Raw genomic sequence first — 26,519 nt, 5'->3', positions numbered from 1 at the left:
AGCAAATTGCAGGGAGGGAAATGCACTGGTACTGGGATATCTCTTGAGAACCCAAAACGAAAGGTGAAAGGAAGTCAAGAAGTGGGGTTTCCTTCTCTTAAATCTGTCGGTATCTGCAGGGCTACTTAGGTGAATGACCTCAAGATACCCCTCCAAGAGGAAATTGTTTTTAATTTGGCATCCTTAAGTCCCTCCCCTACACAATTCCTACGCCCTTGCAGGAAAGGCAAAGAATGCTAAGGAGGTTAAAGTCAATATTGTCGTAGAAGGGGCAAAGGCAAAACGTGGCACTAGAGGCAGGCGTGCCAGGGCAACTAGAGCGCCCAACGTGGACTTATTTGCAAAGTAGATGCAGATGAAGGGTCAGTCCTTGAGTTTTCCTTTGCCTGAGACCGCGCCTTTAGGACTTGAATCTTTTCGGCGCTCGGCTACTCTCCCCTAGCTCTCCTTCCCTTGTCTCCCCAGCTTGGAGGCGCTCGGTGTTCGGCCACACCGCCTGTCGCCTGGTAGTGGGACCGGAAGTTGTTCGGGGGAGGGGGACAGTCGTACTGGGGGGGTTTATGGGGGGGGCCTGTCCCTCCTCAGGTGAAGCCGCCGATGGAGATGGAGCCGCCGCCGCCGCTGAGCGCCCGGGTCCCTCCTCCGGCCCGGTTGTGGCCTGCTCAGTGACCCCACTCCCCCCGCACTGGGCCGTCCGGGCCAGAGTGGGGGAGCCCCGCTGCCCCGCCTCCCTCTCTTCCAATTCCGTCCCCTCTCCCTCACCCCCCCAGCCTGCGCGCGCGCGGAGCTGCCTCAGGTGAGTGAGGGGCGGGGTTTGGGCAAAGCGCGAGAGGCGGGGCCTCGGCCGCCGGGGGCGGGGCCTGAGGGGCCTGGGCGTGAAGGGAGGGGGACACGTGGGAGGGGGCCTGGCGGGGAGAGGGTCGCTGGGTGGGCTGAGGCCCAAGGGAGGAAGCTGGCGGTGGGGGACAGGGGTTGGCGCGAGGCCATAAGATTGACAGGGACGTAGCAGGGACCTAGGTGGCCTAAAAAGGCGGGAGATGGGTCAAGGCAGAGAACCGAAGACTGGCAAGACCTGGCGTGCGCGAGGCTCCTTCGTTGGATACGGCTGGGGTAGAACAGAAGGATAGGGTGGAGAAAGAATTAGGCCGGGTACTTGGGCAAAGAAGCAAGAGACTGCGGGTGGCTAGGGGGAGATGTCGGTCAAGAAGGTTAGCGAGAAAGACCTAGGCCTAAGTGGGAAGACTGGGAGGCTATGAGCAGAGTGGGAGAAACAAGTGTTGAAGAAACTTAGGGTGGAGCAAAAAGTGCTGTGTGCGGCACTATGCAGGGTGAGAAGTCCAGGGAACCTGAGAAGCAAGGCTACGAAGGTAGAGATTCATTGCATAGGAGCCTTAAGAAAGAATGTAACAGGCAGAAGTCCTGGGGCAGACAACCAGAGGGAAAAACAGACTTGGGAAGCAAGTCTAAACTAAAACAGCCTTCCCTGTACCTCCTCACACAGCCCCATCCCAGTTATTTTCTTCCCCCAGTTTGCTAGAGTTGTAGAATCTCATTGTTTGATTTGTGTGCTTTTTTTTTTTTTTAAACTATGAGTGGTCCTGTCTAGTGACAATGTTTAATGGGAACATGGGACTTTAGATAGGAGATATTTAGGAAATATGGTACCCCATTTCCCCCTCCAAGGTCATGAATTTACTGACTCTGCTTCCAGGAAGATTTGATATGTCACCAACCACAGTGTGTCAACGCTGAACAACTTCTTTCACCTCAGTCCCTTCTCTTATAAAGCAAAATTGTCTACTGTCGTGACTTAAACACCTCCATTTACATGTTTGAGAGCTCCAGCTATGCCCCAGTCTCCCCAGTATGACCCCCCCAAAGCATCAGTGGTGAGCTTGGTATGGTTGTGACTTACAGGTCAACTCTAGGCCTTCCAATATCATGACCAAACAGAAGACTGTTGAGGCCTGGCTATTTCCCCTTACTGCTACTTGTTCACTTTGCCTGTGTGAAGGTACATGTTCATATCCTTGGGGGGAAAAAAAGTGAAAGTCCCTCAGTTTTGTCTGACTCTTTGCTACCCCATGGATTGTAGCCTGCCAGATTCTTCTGTCCATGGGATTTTCCAGGCAGTAATACTGCAGTGGGTTGCCCTTTTCTTCTCCAAAACTGTCTACTGTCGTGACTTAAACACCCCCCACTTACATGTTTGAGAGTTCCAACTTACCCCAGCCTCTCCAGTCAGCCCTCAGAGCATCAGTGGTGAGCTTGGTGTGGTTGTGACTTGCTCACAGGTCAAGTCTAGGCCTTCTAATATCATGACCAAACAGAAAACTATTGAGGCCTGACTGTTTCCCCTTACTGCTACTTTTCCTGGGGGAAAAAAAAAAAGTCACTCAGTCTTGTCTAGCTCTGTGGCTACATGGACTGCAGCCTGTCAGGCTCCTCTGTCCCTGGGATTCTCCAGGCAAGAATACTGGAGTGTGTAGCCACTCCCTTCTCCAGGGGATCTTCCTGACCCAGGGATTGAACCTGGGTCTCCTGCATTGCAGGCAGATTCTTTACTGTCCGAGCCACTTTAGGAAGCATTAAAAACAGGTGTCTGACTACCTAGAATATTTCCACTTAAGATAACTCAAATTCTGAGGACAAGACCAGATAAAAGTCCAAATCAGACACTCTGGGTGTGGCATCTTATTTGGTAGGGTATGTGAAATGCCCAGCCAGGAATTCCTCATCTCCTCATGGGTCTGCCAGTAGGTCAGTGAATCTTTCTTTGCGGTATGCGGTATGCGGTATTCGGCCTTCCCCACTTACAGCCTAATTCAGAGAATCCAGACAGCTCCCCGGATCACAAGAACAGTCAAATGAATGGCCCCTGAGATAAAAATAAAGTCTTTATAAAAGAAGATAGCCTTACCATTGGGAATCAGGAGAGGTCTCACTGGAGCTTCTGGGGTGGGCCCCAGGATGGTGGGAGAGGCCCTCAATTTGGCAGCTTCAGAATTATATCTAGTTCTACTCAACAGATGTTGATTTCTCAAGCACAAAACATAATGACTTTGTTGCCCACTGAGTGGATATATATGTAAGAGATTCACTGTGCTGTATACCCGAAACTAACATTGTAAATCAACTAAATCTCCATGAAAATTAAAATCATCATCATCATCATCACTGGGGAGGGACCTCCCGGGTGGTCCAGTGGCTATGACTCAATGCTCCCAAGGGGGCCTGGGTTTGACCCCTGGTCAGAGAACTATATCCCACATTCTGCAAGGAAGATCAAAGATCCCACATACCACAACTAAGACCTGGTGCAGCCAAAGAAATAAGTATTTTAAAAATAATAATGATCCCTGGGCTCCACTTCAGATCCTAAGTGAGACCAAATAAAAAAATCCCCTTCTCCCTACTACGCCCAAAAGGATGGCAAGGAGGCGGCCCTCGCTCCACTCCCACCTGCTTCCCCAGCAACACCCTCTCACCACCTCTCTACCCGTGCAGCCTCAGTAATGCGGTTTAAATTCCAGTTTTGGAGTATCACTGGGTCAAGCAGGATTCTCTGGAGGATTTGAAGAGCTTTCGTTACTTGTGATGTCCACCTTATTTCAGACTTTCAGAGCCAGTACGGAGAGAAAACTTGACTTTCTGATATTTTTGTCACCAATAGAGCTGTGGGTATGTTTTTGTGGAGATGGGGATAGTAGTTGAAGCCTGACCTTGAAAGTCAGACCTTGGACTGGTCTCACTTGCTGTTTGTCAGGAAGTGTGGTGGGAAATCTTCTGTCTAGAAGGGAATACCTGTTCCTGCCCATTCCTGTTCAAATGCAATGTTATGTTGCTAAGAGAAAGCCAGGGCCATGGAGGGCTCTTTTTAGGGTGCCAGTTGCATTGGAAAGAACAAGGAAGAAAATCTTTGTCTCAGGTTACAATGACCAACCTTTCCTCCCTCCTCACAGAGATACTTCCTTTTGAATTGGGAGACTGGCTGTTTCTAGGTGCTTTGTATTCAGCTCACTGAACTGAATTTACAGTACATAGATGCCTACCTCCATCACTGAATGATGTCTGTGTTGCCATAAAGTCAGTTTCCTTTTGAGATCTTTGAACTAAGCCTATCTTGTGTCGCCAATTTCTCTCACCTTATACCTCCTCCCCCTCTGGTGTGTCTCCAATCTGCACTGCCTAATTTGACCCAGTTCTCTAAGGAGAGGCCTGGCAGGCCAGGCAGGGGAGGAGGTTCTTGGGGGACCGGGAATGGGAAGGTGGAGATGGATATGCTGCCTGGAGATTTGAGCAAACAGTGAAGTACATCTGATGTGCTCCTGGCTCTCAGAATACCAGAATCAGGAGCAGCAGAATCTCAATTCCATCTCACCCCCAGGGCTCCCAACTTGGCATTTAGACCAGTTGGAGGCAGCTAAAGACTGATTTTGCCCAAGATGTGTCATAGAGCACCTGTTGAGAACAATTAAGAAGCAGAAGAGCTCAGTTTACTTCCAGGAACCAAGTTCAACTCAGAAAACAACTCCTTCAGACCCTTCTGGAAATTGTTTTAAGACCATTGGGACAGGTGTCCAAAGATGAGACGCACTTCCCGAGCCAGTACTAACTGAGCCAGTGCTGTGCTTCCGCCGCCGCCGCTCTGCCCACCTAGTGCCTTTCTATTCGGGGTTCATACAAACACACAGTCCCATTAGGGTGTTTCTCCCGGTAGAGCCTGCTCAACTGGCTTTTCCATTTAAGTAACAGACCCCTCTCCCATGGGGATCACAGAAAAGGAAACAATGTAAGAACCAGGGAAATTGATACTAGAACCAGGGAAAAGCAAGACAATCCAAAGGCATTGAGTACCCTGACTTAAGAAAGGAAGTAAGATGGTTTAATGGAAAGAGCACACCTCAGAGGGACAGGAAACTGGGGTTCCTTTCCTTGTTCCAGCTTCACTGTGAGCCGAGACAAGTCACTTAGCTGCTCTGAGCCTCAGTTTCTCCAAGCAGAAAATGGGGAAAAACCTGCTCACTCTCACTTCTCCTGCATTGGGTGTGTGTGTGTGTGTGTGTGTGTGTGTGTGTGTGTGTGTGTGTGTGTGTGTGTGTGTGAAATAACCTGTGGCATCTTGAGCTTTACAAAATCCCGAAGGGCAATTATGTAGCTAATGATTTGGAAATGAAAGGGATCCCAGGAGTACCAGTATGGGACCGCCCTCCCTCATATTTGCATCTCTAACCACCGAAGTTCTAGGCTAATTCCAGAGAGTTCACTAGCCACTGTGGACTTGGGCTCTTCTCATCATTGCCCCTAAGGGACCCTTCAAGGAACCATTTATTATTGGCATGGTCTAGCGGTCTCTTCCCAAAGTTCAGTCCATACCAGGGAGGATGTCAAGAAAAGAGGAGTTGGAAATAAACCTAGAGAATTTTTTTTTTCCACATCCAGGCTTCCTAGGTGAGATTAGAAATCTTTCTAATGAATCTAGGGAGAACTGCTTTGTGAGGTGAAGCAAAGCCCCATGTCTCAGGCTTTCTCATGAGACTTTTTAGAGCATGATATCTCTCAGCACTAGACAAGAACGACGAGGGGTGTGGTGGTGGTGAGACAGGATAATAGATACTTTCCTGATGTGTGCCCTTCAGAACCCCCACCCTCACCTCAATCAATACAGTAGTACACTCAAACCAAATTTTCACCCGTTTGCTTCAGTGCGATCCTTCCAAGAGACCCAAGAACCCTGATAGCAGCTCGGGCTGTTCTGTCACCCCACTCTGTTGTTGTTCGGTCACTAAGTTGCGTTTGACTCTTTGCAACCCCATGGACTGTAGCATGCCCTCTGTCTTCCACTGTCTCCCAGAGTTTGTTCAATTCATGTCCATTGAGTCAGTGATGGTATCTGACTGTCTCATCCTCTGATGCCCCCTTCTCCTTTTGCCCTCAGTCTTTCCCAGCATCAGGGTCTTTTCCAGTGAGTTGGCTCTTTGCATCAGGTGGCCAAGGTATTAGAGCTTCAGCATCAGTGCTTTCAGTGAATATTCAGGGTTGATTTCCTTTAGGATTGACTGGTTTGATCTCTTTGCAGTCCAGGGAACTCTTTTAAGAGTCTTCTCCAGCACCAAAATACAAAAGCATCAACTCTTTGGTGCTCAGCCTTCTTTATGGTTCAAGTCTCAAATCCATACATGACTCCTGAAAAAAATGATAACTTTGACTATATAGACCTTTGTCGGCAAAATGATGTCTCTGCTTTTTAATACCCTGTCCAGGTTGGTCACAGCTTTCCTTCCAAGGAGCAAGTGTCTTTTAATTTCATGGCTGCAGTCACCATCCACAGTGATTTTAGAGCCCAAGAAAATAAAATCTGTCACTGCTTCCACTGTTTCCCCTTCTATTTGCCGTGAAGTCTGGGACCGGATGCCATGATCTTAGTTTTGTGAATGTTGAGTTTTAAGCTAGTTTTTTCACTCTCCTCTTTCACCTTCATCAAGAGGCTCTTTAGTTCCTCTTCACTTTGTGCCGTTAGAGTGATATATCTGCATATCTGATATCCAGATATGATATTTCTCCCGGCAATCTTGATTCCAGCTTCTGAGTCATCCAGCCTGGCATTTTGCATGATGTACTCTGCATAGAAGTTAAATAAACAGGGTGACAATATACAGCCTTGACGTACTCCTTCCCCAATTTTGAACCAGTCAGTTGTTCCATGTAAGGTTCTAACTTTTGCTTCTTGACTCACTTTCAGGTTTCTCAGGAGACAGTAAGGTGGTCTGGTACTCCTGTCTCTGTAAGAATTTTCCACAGTCTGCTGTGATCCACACAGTCAAAGGCTTTAGGGTAGTCAGTGAAGCAGAAGTAGATGTTTTTCTGGAATTCCCTTGCTTTCTCCATGATCCAACAAATGTTGGCAATTTGATCTCTGATTCCTCTGCCTTTTCTAAACCCAGGTTGTTCACTTGGATGTTCTTGGTTCATGTACTGCTGAAGCCTAGCTTGAAGGATTTTGAGCATAACCTTGCTAGCATGTGAAAAGAGCACAATTGTATGGTAGTTTGAACATTCTTTGGCATTGTCCTTCTTTGGGATTAGAATGAAAACTGACCTTTTGCAGTCCTGTTGCCCCTACTGAGTTTTCCAAATTTGCTGAGTGCAGCACTTTGACAGCATCATCTTTAGGATTTTAAATGGCTCAGCTGGAATGCTGTCACCTCCACTAGCGCTTTGTTCATAGTAATGCTTTCTAAAGCCCACTTGACTTCATACTCCAGGATGTTTGCCTTTAGATGAGTTACCACACCACCGTGGTTATCCAGTTCATTAAGACCTTTTTTTGTACAGTTTTGTGTATTCTTCCCACCTCTTCTTAATCTCTTCTTCTGTTAGGTCCTTCTTGTTTCTGTCCTTTATCATGCCTGTCCTTGCATGAAATATTCCCTTGATATCTCAAATTTTCTTGGAGAGATCTCTAGTCTTTCCCATTCTATTGTTTTCCTCTATTTCTTTGCATTGTTCACTTAGAAAGGCCTTCTAACTTCTCCTTGCCCCACTCTCACTCGCCAAAATCTGCCCCTGGGGTATTTATTTTTCATTAGATGACTGGTGAAAGCAATTTTAAATGTATGTGGTGAAAGTCACTCAGTCGTGTCCAACTATTTATGACCCCATGGACTGTATGGTCCATGGGATTCTCAAGGCCAGAATACTGGAGTGTGTAGCCTTTCTCTTCTCCAGGGGATTTCCCCAACCCAGGGATCAAACCCAGGTCTCCAGCATTGCAGGCAGATTCTTTACCAGCTGAACCACCGGGGAAGCCCTATTCAACCAATGCTACTACTATATTTACTTATTTAATAAACTTTAAGTTCCATTCTTCTAGACTGTTGCTAGTATTCTCAAAGACTTTTCTCAAAATTTTGCATTTTTGGTTTTCACTTTTTGGAAAATATAAGGATGAATTCCACTGCTCTGAACATCTACTATTGTTCTAGATAGGAGATGGATGTATGTAAATTTCTACCAAATAGGGATTTTTTTTTTTTCTCCTCCCACAGGCTCCTAAGGAGATAATTCATTGCAACAAATTATCACTTTTAATTGTCCTCACTTCTGGATTGTTTAATACTCTACTGCCAATTACTGTTTGCCTTCCCTCAAATAGACTAACCTGCATTTTAAATTCAGGTCCCCCCTCAACTCCCCTCAAAAAAAAAAATAAAGGTAGCAAAGTAATTAACAAAAAGTAAGAAGAAACCACTCAAGGATTTAATGTGACCCTTACACCTTCTGTACGGGACTCCTCCCTGAACCTGAGGTGGGCCGCTCTCCTCTGTCTTCTACTTTCCTGTCCCCCTCCCTCCCCCCACCCAAACATGTTTCTCCTGAAGGATTGAATCTAAACTTCTTAGATTACTACTCCCTTCTTAACAAGGTGTAGCGACTCTGTGGGTTTGTTTCTTTGCCTGGTGAGCACTGAGCTGTCCTACACCATCAGCGTCACTTAACAAGAGAGGGTCTGCTCTCCAAGCAACACAATCAGGGACCAGTTCGGAGTGAGACAGCGTTTCCACCTGAGAGACTGGGGAAGCCTGCAGAAGTTGGGGGTTGGAGGAGACCCTGGGGTTTGGAAGTCTGGGTACATCGTCTTTGTCATCAGGACTAAGTCTGAGGTTTTGCTTTGTTAGAATAGGGTCAGAGCACACTTAAGTGATCCTTTAGGGTTCTTGCTGACGCCAGGATGTTAGAGAAAAAAACTACTCCCTTTCCAGATCTGGCTTCTAATAGCATTTTTCTCTTCCAGCAGAGTCTCTCTAAGATGGACTTAGAAGACTGCAATGGCCGCTCCTATATGTCTGGTATGTCCTCTTGCGCTTTCTGTTTGTCAGGGGCTGGGAGCACGCCCTCCTGTGGAGCAGAGTGGAGAGCCTTCAGGGACCTCCCAGGGCACCGCAGTCTTGGAACTGGCACTTTTGGTAGTACTAGATAGAGTGCATTTATTTTGGTAATTTTACATTCCCTAAAAAGTGATTCTCTTCCCAGACTTCTTGGAGGATAGGAGCAGGGGAAGGAAATAAGAGGGGTACTGTGAGTGGAGACTATTAGAGAGAAGAGATTTGAAACAAAGCAGTGGAAGCAAGATCTGGTTCCTTCTCCTGTGCCGAGGTCACTAACCAAACATGACACCCAGGGTTTCAAAGGCCTGCAGGGGCCAGGTAGGACGTAACAGAGTGAACTGGGCTCAGGTAATGAGCAGAAGAGAGTGATGGGGACAGTCATGGACTGGAGAGCACATGTCCTTCCTCAAGGAGCAGCGGCTCTGCAGGGTCCACCAGAATGTGTATCCAGTGTGGCCAAAGCTTCCAGTTTTTCAAAAGAAATCAGAAATCAGGATTTTATATGAAATGTCTCCTTTTAAAAATAATAACTTTGTATTTTAAGAAATGTTCCATGGGGCAAGCCAAATTTGTCTACAGTCTGAATTCAGCCAGTGGGCCAAGAGCTTACACATTTGAAGTAGAGAGAGGGAGACCAATTCTTCCCCTATCTTTTCCATGATCATAGAGCTTTTTATACCTGCCACATATTCTTATGAGGCAGAAGAGATCCTGGCTTGTAGTATGGATGGCTTTTAGGGATATGAAAGTAATCATGATCCTCTTAGTTTCACAAGATGAAAAGCAATGAGGAACCTCATTTGGCTCTCTCCAAGGGTGTAGAAAATGGCCTAAGACAGAATTTGTCTCTGGGATGGGAAGGAACCATTTTTTGGACCATTAAAATTTTAGGGCACAAAATGATTGTAAGAAATAACAGAAGCCAGAACTGGGTTTTGACATAACATGTATCCCCATCAGTAATCCAAGCACCATTGTAGTAATGACCTATAGTTTATGTTTTTACCTTAAAGTGGGACCAATGGAGGAATTATGGGCATGCACTAAGGGAGATAGCAAGATGGGCCAGACACACCTATGAGAGTTACTGGCAGCACCCACATAATGTCAAGGTAGGAAGTTGACTCTGACCCCTTTCTCGTTTAAGGAGGGAAGGAGTTGGAATTGGTACAGGCATTTGATACCTGCTACGTGCTGGACAGAGTAACAGGGATCAAGTGGACTGATTCAGTTGAAAGAAACTTTATTGGGACTAAAATCATGTCTCTTCTGAGGAGCCAACCAATCCTCCTGTCTCCTGCTCAGTTGGGTCTATTCAGAAAACCACGATTGAGCAACACCTGTTCTCAGGACCCTGCCTTGGAGCTGAGGACTCTCAGAGAAAAACTAGTCCCTCCCCTGAGGCAGGCAAGTGAGAAACTGGGAAGCTGGCTGAGGAAATAGCCCATGGAGCACTTTTCAGCCTACCTCTGGAGAACGTTGGATATTAGAGGAAAACTGAATGTATTGGCATCACTGTGCTATGAAACCAAGCTTTCCTGGCTTTCAGCAGGTTGGCAGTTCCTAGATGAGAAGAGTCCTCAGCAAAGGATTGTTTTTGAATGAAAGTGGAGGCCAGGAACCACTCACCTGTGTTTTGAGAATTCCAGATGTCAGCAGCTACCATAGAGAGGGACGGGGACTGGGGGAGGGGGACCGGGAGTCAAGGAAGGGCTAACATGAGCTCTGAAAAGCAGCCCCTGCAGGACCAGACATGGCTGAGACGGTCCATGTGAGGGTCTCCTGAGAGCTGCCCCTGCACCCCTGCCCCGCGCTGAGCCACCTCTCCTGGATTGATGGGGAAGCAGAGGGCAAGGCTGCAGTGTGCACCCCTCCTAAAGCACGCGGCGGAGGGTCTCCACCACTCTTCCGCCTCTACACCTGGGGACTTTCCCTTGCCTGGCCAACTGATGAAGGGGGAATCTCTCCTGTTCTTCAAAGCAGTCCCCCCTCCACCCCCCCCCACCCCCACACAGAACCGATTACAGAAAGTCCACCTCTTCCTTCCCTATCTCTTTCTTTGGAAAGATCATCACCTGGAGTGGGGAGGGAGTGGGGGGGGGGGGAGAGGGAAGAAAGGAGGAGTCCATTCCTTTACCACACAGATGCTTTCCCCGCCCCCACTCCCTATCTTTCTAGGGAAACTGAGTTGCTCAAACCCAGCTCATGCAATTAATTGACTGAGCAGTGCTTGTTCGAAGTTTTCTGGGACTGTGAAATGTTTAAGGGAACCTTGGCAGAAAGGGGTCCAGAGATAGGCAGCCCAAAGTTTCCCAGCCCCTCCCACCCCCTAATTCTTGGAATCAGAAAATCTAGTCTTCCAAAGTAGGTCAGCACGGCCCGTGAGCAGCTCCTCTGGAAGGGAAGGGAGCGGAGGCCTTGTCTTGATGGAGGGCGGATTCATCCAGGGCTGTCGGCAGCGGCTGGGGCCCCAGGGGCACAGGAGGGGAGGGGAGGTGGGGTGACTGGACCAGCACTTTGCCTGGGATCTGAAAGGGCTCCGGGCCACAGAGCAACACTAGCCCCGAGATCAGACTTTGCAGGGCCCTCTGGCTGCTGGGAAGGGGGAGGCTGTCAGTCCCGCCCCCCGCCCCCCAATCTGGAGAGCGACCTCCCTCCTGGAGGAGGAAGAAAAGGAGGGAAGACAAGGGCCTGAGTTCGGTGGGGGAGGGGCTTTCTGCCGATCTGGAGCCTTGAAGCTGCCCCTTGTCCTGGGCCCCATGACCTCTGAGGCCTTGGCTTCCCCAGCTGGCAAAGGATTGGGCCTTCCCTGGGGCCCCCCCTTCTCCCCCTACCCCGCGGGCCCATCCATCTCCCTCTCTCTCTGGCACACACTCTTGTGTCTCTCAGGCGTCTGTTGTGCAGTTCCTCTTTGTCTGCTGGGCACAGGGCAAAGGCATCTGCCCCCCTGCCTGTGCGCCCCCCACCCCAGGCCCTTCACCGTCTTGAGAAAGGGATGCTGTAGCCTAGCGACCCCCACCAGAGGCGCAGACACAGTCTCTGCAGCCCCCTCCCCAGGCGCATCCAAGCCTGTGCTGCTTGCGCGCTCTCCCTCCCTCTCTCTCCCCCCACCTCTCGCTCCCTCTCTCTCTCCCTCTCTCTCTCACACACTCACACACACACACACACACACACACACACGCACTCATACACACACACACACACACACACACACACACACACACACACACCCTGGGCTGAGTTCTCCTCTCTGGCTGCAGCCGTGGGCCTCTGCTCACCGAGCCGCTGCCGCTGCCTGCGAAATGACGGCGGTTCCCCTCACTTCCAGGAATCCACGCTTCCTGGAAGGTGAGTGGCTGGGCTCACCCCTGCCTGCCACCGAGACGCAGACATGCACACACCACCCGCACTCGCTCGCCGTTTCCAAGGCGGCGGCCGCGCTCGCACCCCGGGGTCTCACCGGCAAGGGAAGGATAATGTAAGTTCAGGCAGAAGGCGGCTAGTGGAGGGGGGCGGGGAGGGGGGGCTGCTGCTGGGGCTGAGGAGCCAATTCAGTAACAACTCCCCGAGCCTGAGGAGCGGGAGCGGACTGGGGGCTGTGCGTGGAGCGGGGGAGGGGGCGTTCCTCCTCACACTTGCGGAGGATGGGGAAGGGTGTTTGGTGTTGCTAAGCAAAGGCTGCGACTTGGTCAGTGCGAGCTCGTGGTGACATCTTGATTAGGCCTTGGGGACAGATGTAGAGCTGCCTGGGGTGAAATGCCGAGACAGGCTGGGGTGGGAATGGGTCATAAAAGAACCTAGGTAAAGAGGGGTGCCCCGGCAGCAGATGCCTCCGCCTGGAACTGAGATGCAAGGGGCCTCAGCCTCCTCCCCACAATAGAGCTGGGGATGGGCGTCTTTCTCTGCTCCTGTCCCCACTCTTCCCTGCCAGCAGGCTAGCATCCCGCCCCCTGGAGCCCGTGGTCAAGAAGGCAAAGCAGTTAAGTCGAGGTCCCTTCAGAGAATCGTGGAGGCTCTGGGACCCCACAGCTGGCTCCTCCCTCGAGGGGGCCACTGTTTGGAGGGATGGAGAAAGGGCAGGAGGCCCCGAGGGCTGGGCTCCCTTCGCTGGGAAACACATCGAGCTGGTGGGACCGCTCCAGCTCCTTCCTCGCCGTCCTGCTTTCATGCCCTTTACCGGCCTCCTGCTTCCTCTGATGTGAACCTCATGATTTGGCTTTGCCCTCCGGGGGGTTTGGATTCAGCCAACGTAGGATGACTCGGACCAAGAAAATCTCTCTGAGACCTAAGGGCAACCCTAATTCTTGGCTTTGATAGTCTGGGATTTCTCGGGAGTCCCAGAGGTTTGAAATTCCCTCACTGGGTTTTCTGGGGCCGAGAGAGGAACTGCTGAACTTCCTAAATCGGACTCTTGTTCTCTTCACCATCCAGCTGAAACTCAAAATCCCTGGAGCCCCCGAAGACTTTCTAACCCCTGAAATGGATTTATTTTAGGTATTAGTCCCATAAAAGTCAACCTGAGCCTGTTTTGCCTCTTACCTTTATCCCAGGGAGGGCAATGGCATCAAAGAGCCTCTTGAACTACAGGTGCAACCCTGGAAGTACCTGCTCCTGCTGTACTCAGGCCTTAAAAGGGAGAGTCAGAGAGAATGTTGTCCCCTTACTGTCCCTAAGTATCCCTGTAAGGATGTTTCCCCCATGTATCAAGCCCCAGGCCCCAAGAGGCAGCCTCAGCCCAGTAGGCTGGGACCAGCGATGGATTTCCAGCAACCTCACTCATCCTTTTAGGGTCAAGGACTTAGTGCCAGGCCCCGGAGCCCTGTTCTCCCCTCATTACTAACATCCAGTGATTGAGGACAAGTCAGCCCTTTTACCCCTTGCAACCTTAGCAAACCCTACTCAGTTAAGAGGACATATTTTAAAACTGGGTCTGAGTCTACAGGTCTCAACCCACAGCTCTGAGATGCTCACTAGGTGATATGTGTGTGGTATTGATAGGGGGCAACATTTTTTTTTTTAAATAACCACGGCTCACCTAAAGAGCCGCAGCCGGGGAACCTCGGTTTCAAGCCTTAAGGCTTCTTCGATAGGTAGTGAATAAATGTCCTCAGGCTTTGATGGGCTAGAGTGGGGGAAATGGGGCTTTTAGTAGAGGCGGTGAATGGGAAATGGCCCCAAAGTCCTGAGTGGTTGTTTTCTTCCCACTGACCGAAGCTGGAGAGGGATCCCTCAGGAGGGTGTGCTCCGGATTTCTTGCCTCAGGCCCAGGACTCCAACCATTTTATAATGGAATCTTTATTTTGTGAAAGTAAGTATGTGCATAGCTGGGAAACTGGGTAAAGTGCTAACAGGTGGACTTTAGGGGTGAATTTTAGGCTCTCTCTCTCTCTCTCTCTCTGTCTTCCATATTTAGACCTGTGTGCACACATCTATGCATGTTCATGTTAGCAGATAATGTAGACGGCTAGCCCAGTGTGTATCCCCGTAGGTATGTTCTCTTTATGTGTATCTACCTATGTGATATATGTCCGTGTCTGTGTTTATCTACATGTGTTTTATTTCACATGTATATTTGTGCAGAAGATTGTGGGAGGAGGGGTTTTTTTAAAGACTTGATTCGTGTCTTCAGGTATGTTATCTGATTTTTAAAAACATACGTGACACTTAGAAGGCATTTTTACAAAAGCTATTTGTCAACAAGTTAAAATGCATATATATTGAGAATACACTGATTATTTCACTGTCAAGGGGAATGTCAAGTAGTAACTATGTGATTGGAATACTATCAGATGGAGGGTTTCTGGAATAGCTACATGCTTGCTGATTTTAGAGTGAGATGGACCCAGCTCTCCGCTTCTGAAACAGTGACTCCAGTTAGCTGTACACAGGTGAGGGTTAAGGACGCCCGTAATTCCTACTTGTGGTCTGACCCAGGTCCCATCGCTGCCAGCTCTGTGAACTTGGGCAAGAAACAGCTGTTTCTGTGCCTCAGTTTCCTCATATGTACGATTAAGATCATATCGGCCCTTCCTTTGCAGGGTTGTTGTGAAGATTCAATGAGATAATTCTTTTAAAGTGCATAGAATGATGCCTGGCATGTAGTAAGCACTCAATTAATGTTAGCTGCTATTATTATGATTACTATTATTATCATTAGATTCAGGGGCAATTCCAGCCACCCTTCCTGCAGATCCCGAATCCGGTGTTGGGGGCTCCGGAGAGTAACAGTAGGGAAGAACGTCTGTCCTGAACCGCCTCCCTCGCAAGGCCCCCATTTTCCTCTCCACCCCGGCCCGCCCAGCCCCAGCCCTGCTTCCTGTGGACGTCAGGCAGTGAAGCTCTTCCCCTCAGGCCTAGATGAAGGTAGGGTGGGCAAGGAGCTGCCACGGAGCTCGCGGAAGTCAGCGCCGGGCACCCAGGCTGGCGAGGGCACGAGGTATGGTGCCCCACACACAACGGGCCCTCGTACGTGGCTGCAAGATAAATGTTTGTGAAATGTCACTGAACTTTGAAGAGATCAGGCGTAGACGGAAAACGGCTCGAGCTGTAGCTTCACCTTGCTTCTTGTTCTCTCCTCCAAGGTAGCGGGGACTCATCTCTGGAGAAGGAATTCCTCGGGGCCCCAGTGGGGCCCTCAGTGAGCACCCCCAACAGCCAGCACTCCTCTCCCAGCCGCTCACTCAGCGGTAAGTGCAGCCTCCAGCCTCCCAGGCCCTGGGCACCCAGTGTGTCTGGCCCTCAATTCACCTTCCATGGCAGCCATTTCCCGCTCGCTGCCTCCCTCTGATTTCCGCCCAGAGGACCTAGCAGCACTCAGGAGCTCCATGTCTTGGGTTTCCGTGACTTCTGAGAGGAGGGTGAACCATCACTGCCTAGTGACTAGGGTGGAATTGAAAGAGGCATGGGTGGGATTAAGGTGAGGGCTCCAAAGAGAAACTCTGGAACTGAGCAGATGGAAGTGGCCATGGGCTGGAGTTAGATAGGAAATAGAGATGAGAAGGATCCCCTCCTCACCCCCGCCGGTCTCCTGCCAGACAGGGTCCCCATGACTGCCCCTCCTCGCTGGCCCTGGATCTGTGACATTCTCTAAATGGTTGGAATAGCCAGGAATGTAGGTCAGAGCCAGAGCCAAAGCTTTCTCCTCAATGGCTCCTCCCTCTTGCAGTCCCCTCTCCAGATTTTCACGAAGGGGAGTAGAGGTGTCCGGCCCTGTGGGGTGGGGGGATAACGTGAGCTGTGTCTGTCTTCCAGTTTTGCTCTTTTCAGCCCGCCGTCTCCGTCTTCCTAGGACCGTTTTACCACCACTGTGACTCCCTGGCTTCCTGCCCGGGGCCAAGCCAGACATCTTCCTTAATGACAAGAGAGGGGAGGAAAAGGCTCCCCTTAGTCCCCCACTCTCCCCAGGAACTGAAGGCACCCCATGTACCCCAACTTTCCTCTGGAAACCTGTGTGCCTTGTGGGTGGGAGAGGAGGACAAAGGTGTCTCAGGTCCCAGCAGGACCCCATAGCACCACCCAGGATACTTAGGAGATTGGCTCCTCTTAAAGCCTAAATGTCTCAGGGCTTGGAGACAGCCTTTGGGACATAAGGAGGGCGTCTCTGGCCCACAGGCAGGCTCCCTCCTTGGTCTGTCTCTGTCCTAAACACGCTCCCGCCCTCCAGCCAACTCCATCAAGGTGGAGATGTACAGCGATGAGGAGTCGAGCAGACTGCTGGGGCCGGACGAGCGTCTCCTGGAGAAGGATGACAGTGTGATCGTGGAGGACTCCTTGTCGGAGCCGCTGGGCTACTGCGATGGAAGCGGGCCAGAGCCCCACTCCCCCGGTGGCATCCGCCTGCCCAACGGCAAGCTCAAGTGTGACGTCTGCGGCATGGTCTGCATTGGACCCAACGTGCTCATGGTGCACAAGCGCAGCCACACGGGTGAGTCCGGCGGGCGGCCGGGCCCAGGCCACGCGGGGTCGTCTCGGGAAGGGGAGGTCTCTCCCAGCACTGCTTCTAGCTGCTAAAAAAAGGTGGGGGATGAAATCTGGACTCCATCAACACCTGTACTTCCTGGCACTTTCCTCAACTGTAGTTATAAGGCAAGCTGGTATTTGTCTCAGGAGGTGATGGAGGAGAAGACGTGTTGCCTCAAGAAGTGTCCGATAAAGGACTTCTGTGCTAGGGAGTCTAGCAGTTAAGTCTCCAAACTTCCACTTCAGGGGGCACAGGTTCGATCCCTAATCAGGGAACTAGATCCCACACATGCCACAACTCAGAGATGCCACAACTCAAGCTCCTACACGTTATGACGAAGAGCGAAGATCCGAGTGCTGAAAGTAAGACGGGGCACAGCCAGATAAATACGTTTTTTTTTTTTACAGAAAGAAGAAGGATCCTATAGTCCAACAGGGTATTGTTTGGGCACTTGTGTCTTACGGGTTTTTTTGACTGTGCCAGTTGGCATGTGGGGACTTCGCGCCCCACCAGGGATCAAGCCTGTGCCCCCTACTGTGGAGGCGCTGAGCCTTAACCACCGGGCCACCAGGGGAAGTCCCTGTCTCATGAGTCTTTAAATAAAGGAAAACAGAAGCCTCTTTACAGCTATCTTGGGCTCCAGGCTCCTGGGGCAGAGCAGGCCCTGCGGCGCTCAGTTCTCGCTAACAGTCTTGGGCCCGGCATTCCAGGCCTGGGACCCTTGGCCCTGCCACACACCTCTAGTCCCAGCCTCCGAGTGAGCCTGTTCCCGAGGGGCCCTTTGCAAGCAGCATTTGTGTGTGTGCCGCGGCCCTGCCTCACACATGTGTTCTGAGCACCTTCCTTCCCTGGGCGGGGTAGAGTGGAGCGCGGGGCACGAGGCTCAACCTTCGCAGCTCCTCACCCTCGCTCGGCTGTGGCCTCTTCTTCCCCCAGGGGAGAGGCCCTTCCACTGCAACCAGTGCGGCGCCTCCTTCACCCAGAAGGGCAACCTGCTACGCCACATCAAGCTGCACTCTGGGGAGAAGCCCTTCAAGTGCCCCTTCTGCAACTACGCCTGCCGCAGGCGCGACGCGCTCACCGGCCACCTCCGCACACACTCAGGTAGGGCATGTCCGGAACACCCAGTAAATGAGCTCAGCCTCTTCTCTAGTCTTGGAGGGTTACAGTGTCTGCCACCGAAGGGGGCAGAGCACTCCCAGAGCAGAGCCGCAGGCCCCAGGGCACGTGGGGCTCTTCGATGGGATATTTTGCATCTGCCATGCTCTGCGACCTGGAACAAGAGGAGCAGGGGTGGTGTTCCTGGCTGTCAATAGTCACCCTCCCTAACTTGGCTTTTACATGCATGCAGATGCCAGGACCATCCGGGGCCGTCACTCTCCCTTCTGAGCACCAGGGACACCCCTCCTTCCACTCTCATGCGCTCCAGCCCCACACCTGTCCCCGTCTTTACTAGCCCGCACAAACACCAGAGGTCTCTGGCAACCTCTGTCTGTCCTCCCCTGGACTTCTGGCTGGTTCCTGTAAATTTCCACAGGCCTCTCAAACTGGAAGAAAGGAAGCCTAGGAAAAGAGTATCCCATTTCTGTTTCCCATCTCACAAGGTCATCACCTTCCTAGAGGCAAGAGCAAATCCAGAGGGTGCCTGGAGGTCAGTGTTGGGAACACTGCCAGGGACCCGGACTAACCAGGTTTCCTAGCCTCAGCCAAGACAGGTTGAGTCAACACCTTTCTGGATCAACTGGACAGGCAGCACTGCTGCAGCCTCTCACTAAGTCTTAAGCGTTCACCTTGGACTTGGGAAAGGCCAGGAGCGGAGCTGGCAGGGGGGGAAAGGAAGAAGGGCAGAGGGGAGACAGTAGGGTCTGTCCTTGGAAACTTTCCTTGTTGTTTCTCTTTTCTTGAACTCTCCTGGGCCAGGATTTAAAGGGCCAGAGCAGTCACCTCACCACCCTCTTGTTCCACATTTCCCCAGCCACCTACCTTGTTCTAGATTCTCTCACTTTGGAACTGGGACCTCTTTCTCTCTATGTATGTGGAGAACCAGGGAGAAAGATCATTACTGATTCAGGCATTATAATCTACAAATATTTTACATGTGTCTCCTCCCTCATGTGGTCCTCATAACAATCCCAAGGTAGATATTTTCACAGAGCTATTCTACAGCCTTGCTGGAATCCAATTAACGGCAGGTGCGAGTGGCAGATGCGAGCAAGTCAGACTCCTTTTCTGAGGAAAAGGGTGGCTCCCCCTGCTGGTTTGGAACAAGGATGGCTTGGCCCCTAGAATTCTTACCAACCACAGCGAAGCCAGCTGGGAGGACACTGGATGTTGTTGTGTAGGACATTTTAGGGACACAGGTGGAGAGAGATACACTGTTGGGTCTCATCTCTGTGAGATGTTTTCTATCACAGCCCACACTCTAGGAGAGAAAAGGGAGTTCCCGTCCTAGAGGTTAGACCATGTCCCCAAGAGTCCTGGGTGGATGAGGACCACGGCATTCATCTTACCCCCCAACCACTCGGGTTTACAGAGCAAGAGCAGAAAGGCAATAGGTGACTTAGTGCAGGGCCAAGTTAGGCGTGTGTGAGTAGGGGCAGGGGCCGGTGGTGATTACTAGCCTCCTGAAGCTGCCTTCTCCCGTCTCCCTGCTCAGTACTGGCCACATTCACAAATATCCTCTCTCAAGTTGTTTTCAGAGGAAGTGTTGATCTCAGTTTTCCTAACCTTTTTTTCATCTCTGGAAACAAAATCTTTATAACCTCTTCTTTGTTTAAAAAAAAAAAAAAAAAAAAAACGAAGACCCCCAGAATTGGTGTTCGCTCCCTTTGCTTTCCTCTGGTTATTTTATTTATTTTTCTCTTCTCAGAATTTCTCTATCAGTGATGGTTTTTCTGGGGCTCTCTTGGTATATCTCAGTGTAGCGAAAAAGAAAACTGAGCAATTAAAACCAGGCCGGGGATGGAGGTAAAAGTACAAGTAAAGGTCAGTGAACATGCCCCTCCCCACCCTGGCAGAGCTGAGGGCTCTCATTTCTGCCACCCCAGCCCACCAGTTTCCCCCAAACTGAAGCAGATAGTTCGTAAGCAAAAAAATCCCCTTGTCTGATAAACAGCCCTTACACCCGCCTGCCACATGGAAAGGTTAAACCACAGTCTGGGCCCCAGACTCTGAGATCCTGGGGTGGGGCCAACCTGCCTGCCAGGGATGATGCCCTGCGAAGTCCCCGGGTCCTTCCTTCCTTTGAACAGCAACATGGCCATCTTGAGGCCCACCAACAGTCGAAGCCACGTGCCCTCTCTCCTCCCATCCCGGTGCGTCGTCTCTTCTTCAGGGTTCCACCGTCTGTCCTCGCTGGCCACTGAAGCTGGGGAAAGAAAGATGAGCCAGAGAACTCAGCTGAGCCACGTCCCTTCCTCCTCCCTCCCGGGCGTACCTGCTCCCTGGGTGGCCCTCTGACGCCCCCTCTCCCCTCTGCTCTGCAGTCTCCTCCCCCACGGTGGGCAAGCCCTACAAGTGCAACTACTGCGGCCGGAGCTACAAACAGCAGAGCACCCTGGAGGAGCACAAGGAGCGGTGTCACAACTACCTGCAGAGTCTCAGCACTGAAGCCCAAGCTCTGGCTGGCCAGTCAGGTGAGGCCGCAGGCGGATCGTCAGGGGGCGGGACGGGGCCACCTCAGCCCCTGCCAGTCAGGTGAGGGAGCAGGGCGGGGCCGTCAGGGGGCGGGACGGGGTCACCCCAGCCCCTGCCAGTCAGGTGAGGGAGCAGGGCGGGGCCGTCAGGGGGCGGGACGGGGCCACCCCAGCCCCTGCCAGTCAGGTGAGGGAGCAGGGCGGGGCCGTCAGGGGGCGGGACGGGGCCACCCCAGCCCCTGCCAGTCAGGTGAGGGAGCAGGGCGGGGCCGTCAGGCGGCGGGGCGGGGCCACGCCAGCCCCTGCCAGTCAGGTGAGGGAGCAGGGCGGGGCCGTCAGGGGGCGGGACGGGGCCACCCCAGCCCCTGCCAGTCAGGTGAGGGAGCAGGGCGGGGCCGTCAGGCGGCGGGGCGGGGCCACGCCAGCCCCTGCCAGTCAGGTGAGGGAGCAGGGCGGGGCCGTCAGGGGGCGGGACGGGGCCACCCCAGCCCCTGCCAGTCAGGTGAGGGGTCAGGGGGCGGGACGGGGCCACCCCAGCCCCTGCCAGTCAGGTGAGGGAGCAGGGCGGGGCCGTCAGGGGGCGGGACGGGGCCACCCCAGCCCCTGCCAGTCAGGTGAGGGGTCAGGGGGCAGGGCGGGGCCACGCCAGCGCCTGCCAGTCAGGTGAGGCCGCAGGCGGGGCCGTCGGGGGCAGGGCGGGGCCACGCCAGCCCCTGCCCTCACAAAGGGGTGGATCTAGAACAGATGAATGTGCCGGGCCCCGTGGTGGGTGCTGCAGGCAGATCCAGAGGTAGGGAGGATTTCATCTGTGTTGTCAGAGAGAGAGAGGGCACACAAGGAGATATGCAGTCAAGGGTCAGAAGCATGTAACTGTTCGCACATCACCGGAAATGTGCCGTAGTGAGCTCTAGATGGAGTGCAGTAAGCAGAGTGCCATTTCCCAGGCATCCGCTCTGACCTTCCTCAGCTACCGACCTTCCTCAGCTACCGACCTGCTGCTTTTCTCCAGGCAGGGGCAGCTGGGCCCCGGCTTCCCTCGCTCAGCTGCTCCTGCCTGTCGCGCCCACCCCACTCCTCCCCTGCCCCCTCCCACCAGGCGATGAGATACGGGACCTGGAGATGGTGCCAGACTCCATGCTGCACTCATCCTCTGAGAGGCCAACTTTCATTGACCGTTTGGCCAACAGCCTCACCAAACGCAAGCGTTCCACCCCCCAGAAGTTTGTAGGTAAGAGTCCAGTTGGAGGGGAGACATCAGCTGGAAGCCCCCACTTGTCTAAATCTGAGCACTGGTGGCTGTCAGACCAGCTGGGTCTGGAGATTTGCTTGGGGTGGAAGAGAGCAGCCTGGTGGTCTCTTAGTGTTCAGAATGTATCCCCAGAATGGGCTGGGGGTGAGGGGAGTGAAGAGGGAGAACATCCCTCACGAGGGGGAAGAGGAGTCAGAGTTGAGGGCTCTCAGGATGGTTGTAAGAGGAGAGGGTTGGGGGTCAGGCTTTTCCAGTTTCTGAAAATAGTAAGGACTTCTGTTTATGGGGGCTGAGAGAAGGGCCCTTGGAGTCTGATTATGGGGACTGAGAGGAGGGCCCTTTGAGTCAGAGAGAAAAGGTGTGTATGGGGGTCCCTGGCCATTAGCTCTCTTTATGGAGAGCAATGAAGGAAGTAAGTTTTCAAGACCAGTGGGCTGGGACCAAGTCCTTCTCTAAGATTATAGCCCAGGGTTGGGGAGCAGCCCCACAGAGGACCTGACCTTGTGGGAGGTAAATGAGGGGTGGTGGGTAATGTTACACCCACCCCCAGGGAAAGAAAACAAAGAAGGAATCCTAGGGGAGCTTGGACTTATCCCGAGTCAGCCCTCCTGAGACCCTTCTCTCCACAGGTGAGAAGCAGATGCGCTTCAGCCTCTCGGACCTGCCCTACGATGTGAACGCGGGCGGCTATGAGAAGGACGTGGAGCTGGCGGCGCACCACGGCCTGGAGCCTGGCTTCGGGGGGCCTCTGGCCTTCGTGGGGGCCGAACATCTGCGTCCCCTCCGCCTGCCGCCCACCAACTGCATCTCAGAACTCACGCCTGTCATCAGCTCTGTCTACACTCAGATGCAGCCCCTCCCTGGTCGACTGGAGCTTCCGGGGTCCCGGGAAGCAGGTGAGGGGCCCGAGGATCTAGCTGACGGAGGTCCCCTCCTCTACCGGGCCCGAGGCCCCCTGACTGACCCCGGGGCCTCCCCCAGCAACGGCTGCCAGGACTCCACAGACACAGAGAGCAACCACGAGGACCGGGTGGGGGGAGTGGTGTCACTGCCTCAGGGCCCCCCACCCCAGCCTCCTCCCACCATGGTGGTGGGCCGGCCCAGCCCTGCCTACGCCAAAGAGGACCCCAAGCCACAGGAGGGGTTGCTGCGGGGCACCCCAGGCCCCTCCAAGGAAGTGCTCCGGGTGGTGGGTGAGAGCGGCGAGCCAGTGAAGGCCTTCAAGTGCGAGCACTGCCGCATCCTCTTCCTGGACCACGTCATGTTCACGATTCACATGGGCTGCCACGGCTTCCGAGACCCTTTCGAGTGCAACATCTGTGGCTACCACAGCCAGGACCGGTACGAGTTCTCTTCCCACATTGTCCGGGGGGAGCACAAGGTGGGCTAGCGGCCTCCTCCCCCGCCTCAGTGCACCCCCCTCGCCCTGCCTGCAGGAGGCTGGCCTGTCCCCACCACGGCCGTAGGAGCTGGGCTGTGTAGCCCCCACCACCGGCTCCCTGGCTTCACCCCTGACCCTGACCCGTCCTCACCTGTGCTCCTCCTCCCCCCACTGATCTAAGCGTTGTGATGAAACAGGTCTTTTGCTTATCTTTCTCCTTTTTCTCTTCTCCTTTCATCCCACCATACTCACTGAGTTATTTATTAATATAATTTGTTGAGTTTTCTTTTGCTTCTTTTTTTTTAACTTATATCACTTGCCACACCCCCACCCTCCTCCCCACAATCCCCTCCACGTCAGGCCTGATTTTTCTCTTTGCGCTTTCTCCAGCAGCCCCAGGAGTGGGAAGCTCCCCTTAGTGCTGAGAGGCCTCGGGCTTCCTGATTTAGGTCCTCACCTTTTACCGTACCCGATGCTTCCGTTTCGATGCCAACCGCGCTCTATACCCACCTTAGCTCTGTGGCATTACCTCTGCCCTCCGGGACCCTGCAGCCTGGGACTCGTGGCCTCTCGTGGCCTCTGACCTTAGGCAGCTTGCACAGCTCCTGATCAAATGAAGAAACCCCTCCTTGGGAAGTAGGAGAGGCTGAAGGAATCCTCCCCAGGCACCCTGGGACTGAGGGTCCTCTTGACATCCCACTAGGAATTGGAGTTCCCCAAAGCCCACATCCGGGATCTGCCTCTCCAGTGTGATCTCCCCCCTCTCCTCGAACAGCCCCCAGCACTGCTCTACTCTCTTCACACTGCCCGTCCACTCAGTGGTGGTTTTTCTCTCCTTGGAATGCCCCAGCTTTATACTCTCAGGGGCCAAGGCCAGGTCAGCAACCCTCTGTCTCTGACACGTGTGGAGCCACAGGTGCCTAACTGGGAACCAGGGAAGGGAATGGGTCAAAATTCCTCTCTTTCTCTCCCACCTCTCAAACTTCCTCACTCTAGCGACCTACTTGGGCTCTCAGGGGCACCTCCGGCCCCTGTCCTATGAGGAACTGGTGGGTTGCTGCCTGATAACAAGGGGGCATCCTCAGCCCCCCAGTCATGCTGCCTTCTCCCCCCCAGCAGGATTCACCCTCTCATCCCCAGACTCCTGGGCCCTGTTCTTAGGATCAGTGGCAGGGAGAAGAGGATGTCTCTTTTCTCTCTCCTAACTCTCAGTATAACCAAAAATTCTCCCCAGGATGAGCAAGGGCAGACGCCCCTCTCCCCATCCCAGTCTTGTGCCAGCGAGAATGGGATGGACACAGCTGAATGGGAGAGCCATCCTTTACTACCCCCCTACACTCAGCTCCCAGATGTAGGGCAGGAGGGGGCACGCTCCTGGCTGCTGCAGAGACTCCTGGCTGTTTGGGTGACCTAGACAGTGAGACAGGGGCAGGAGGGGATCGCTCCACCGCTGAGTGGGGGTCTCTTTCCACCAGAGCTCCCTACCCAAGGCCACAGCCATCCCATTCTCTGCTTCCCTGAGATTCAAACCAAAGCCTGTTTTTCTATATTTAAAAATTAAAAAGTAAAAACCAAACAGAACACCTCACAAGTTGTAACACTTGGTCCTTCTCTCTCTCTCGCTCTCCCCCCTTTTCTCTTCCTTCCGTTTTTCTTTCCACAAGTCCTCTCCTTATTGGCTCTTTTGCCTCCTACTTTTCTCACTCCCTATCAGGGATAATTCAGGGGGCTGGTAAAGGGTTGGTTAAGGAACAGACCCTGGGATTGAGGCTCGTAAGGGCTCTCAGAGAGTCTGCCTTATCCTGTTACGGGAAGGGAGACCCTGAACACTTCCTTCTCCCTGCTCCCCCAGTCTGTGGTCTCTCCAAGAGAACCAGATTGTCAGGGAGGGACACTGTGGGTAGACTGTGTCTCCTTGACAATGTAGCAATAAACAGATGCTGCCAAGGGCAGGGGGGCAGGGGGCCACGTGGGAGGAGCGTGGCCTCTGGAGAAGGGGAGAGTCTTCTTGAGAGCACCCCCAGGGAACTAGCTCCTTGTTTCAGAGGTCAGCAGACTTGAGATTCTTCTCTGGGGTTCCCCTCAACCCTCCTGGTTATCGAGCCCCTTCCCATGAGCCCTGCCCTCACCGCCTCTTCTGCGTCTGCTGTGTGTTTGGTGACACCTCACAAGACTAGTCCTTTCTGGGGTATCGGAGCCTTGGGGTGCCCCGTCCCCTCCCCGTCAGTTCTGGCACCTGTAACCTCCTGGAACATGAAGGACTGTGCTCTGAGGCCATGCTCTGAGCCCGTGAGAGCAGAGACTGGAAGGGCGAGCCCAGGTGCTACGGAGGGGAGAGAAGGGCGCTCTGTCTCTCCAGACCATCACTGCACTTTAACCAGGGTCTTAGGTACAAAATCCTGCTTTCCAGAGCCTGCCAGCTCTGGAACCTCAAACATCCTCATGCTCTCTCCTAGCTCCTTTTGCATAAAAAAAGAAAAAAAAAAGTAAGAAAAAGAAAAAACACACATTGAAACCCACATGGAGAAAAGAGGTGTTTTCCTTTTATATTGATATTTAAAATCAACACCACACAAAAACATTTCTAAATAGACACTTTTCCAGACCTTTGTTTTTTCGTGTCAGTGTCCAAGCTGCGGATGCGATTTTGTAATACTTCTGGCAGCTTCTTTCCTTGTGTACATAATATATATATATAATATATATTTTTGATCAGAAGTTATGAGAACAAAAAGAAAAAATAAAACACAGAAGTAAGTGCAATACCACCTCTCTCCTCCCTCTGCCAGGGTTTCATTTGTAGCCTCTGCTGGGTGTCTCCTTGGATCTTACCCCTTCACCTCCTCCTCTTCCTCTGGGGCCCCCTCCCTCCTTTTTTTTTTTTTTTAAAGAGTTTTTCTCCTTTCTCAAGAGGAGTTAAACTAGCTTTTGAGACTTATTGCAAAGCATTTTGTACATGTGATATACTGTAAGTAAATATTTGTGTAACGGAGATATACTACTGTAAGTTTTGTACTGTACTGGCTGAAGGTCTGTTATAAATAAACATGAGTAATTTAACACCCCTGGTTGTTTTTGCAGACTTCCTTTGCCTTACTTTTCTGCTGGGAGGGAGGGGGACGTCCTTGCAGCATATTATACTGACTACTAAATGTTTTGAGGCTCAGAATCTGCCTGCAGTCTGGGAGACCTGGGTTGGGAAGATCCCCTGGAGAAGGGAAAGGCTACACACTCCAGTATTCTGGCCTGGAGAATTCCATGGACTGTAGAGTCCATGGGGTCACAAAGAGTCGGACACAACTGAGCGTTCACTTTCACTTTGAAACGTTTTTGAAGATGAACAAGTCTTAAGACTGAGACAAAAGCAAACAAGAATGCTCAAGATGTTACTACAGAACAGAAGAAT

General features: G+C 52.3%; 1 protein-coding gene and 1 long non-coding RNA gene across 8 annotated transcripts; one reads left to right on the top strand and one right to left on the bottom strand.

The window, feature by feature from the left end:
* Nucleotides 1-63: 63 nt before the first annotated feature.
* Nucleotides 64-26,177, top strand: IKZF4 (IKAROS family zinc finger 4). Of its 7 annotated transcripts, none has more exons than XM_043890440.1 (10): nt 64-796; nt 8,798-8,849; nt 12,217-12,366; nt 14,103-14,196; nt 15,470-15,574; nt 16,552-16,812; nt 17,785-17,952; nt 20,334-20,483; nt 21,580-21,711; nt 22,362-26,177. In XM_043890440.1, the coding sequence occupies exons 3-10, from the start codon at nt 12,280-12,282 to the stop codon at nt 23,120-23,122; spliced, it is 1,758 nt and encodes a 585-aa protein (XP_043746375.1). In that variant the 5' UTR covers nt 64-796; nt 8,798-8,849; nt 12,217-12,279; the 3' UTR covers nt 23,123-26,177. The 7 variants fall into 7 exon arrangements, with proteins under 7 accessions (XP_043746375.1, XP_043746379.1, XP_043746407.1 ...); XM_043890444.1 differs by having other exon boundaries at nt 8,795-8,849; XM_043890451.1 differs by lacking the exon at nt 12,217-12,366 and having other exon boundaries at nt 498-796.
* LOC122685611 lies at nt 17,963-19,272 on the bottom strand. Its single transcript, XR_006338479.1, has 3 exons — nt 19,144-19,272; nt 18,832-18,875; nt 17,963-18,121 (listed from the first exon to the last, which is right to left on the bottom strand). It is a non-coding gene; the product is annotated as an uncharacterized LOC122685611 (long non-coding RNA).
* Nucleotides 26,178-26,519: the final 342 nt, after the last annotated feature.

This window comes from Cervus elaphus, chromosome 3 (genome assembly GCF_910594005.1).
Source record: "Cervus elaphus chromosome 3, mCerEla1.1, whole genome shotgun sequence".
NCBI lineage: Eukaryota > Metazoa > Chordata > Mammalia > Artiodactyla > Cervidae > Cervus > Cervus elaphus.
Note: the sequence above shows the minus strand (reverse complement) of the source record. Positions and strands in the feature narration are given on the sequence as shown.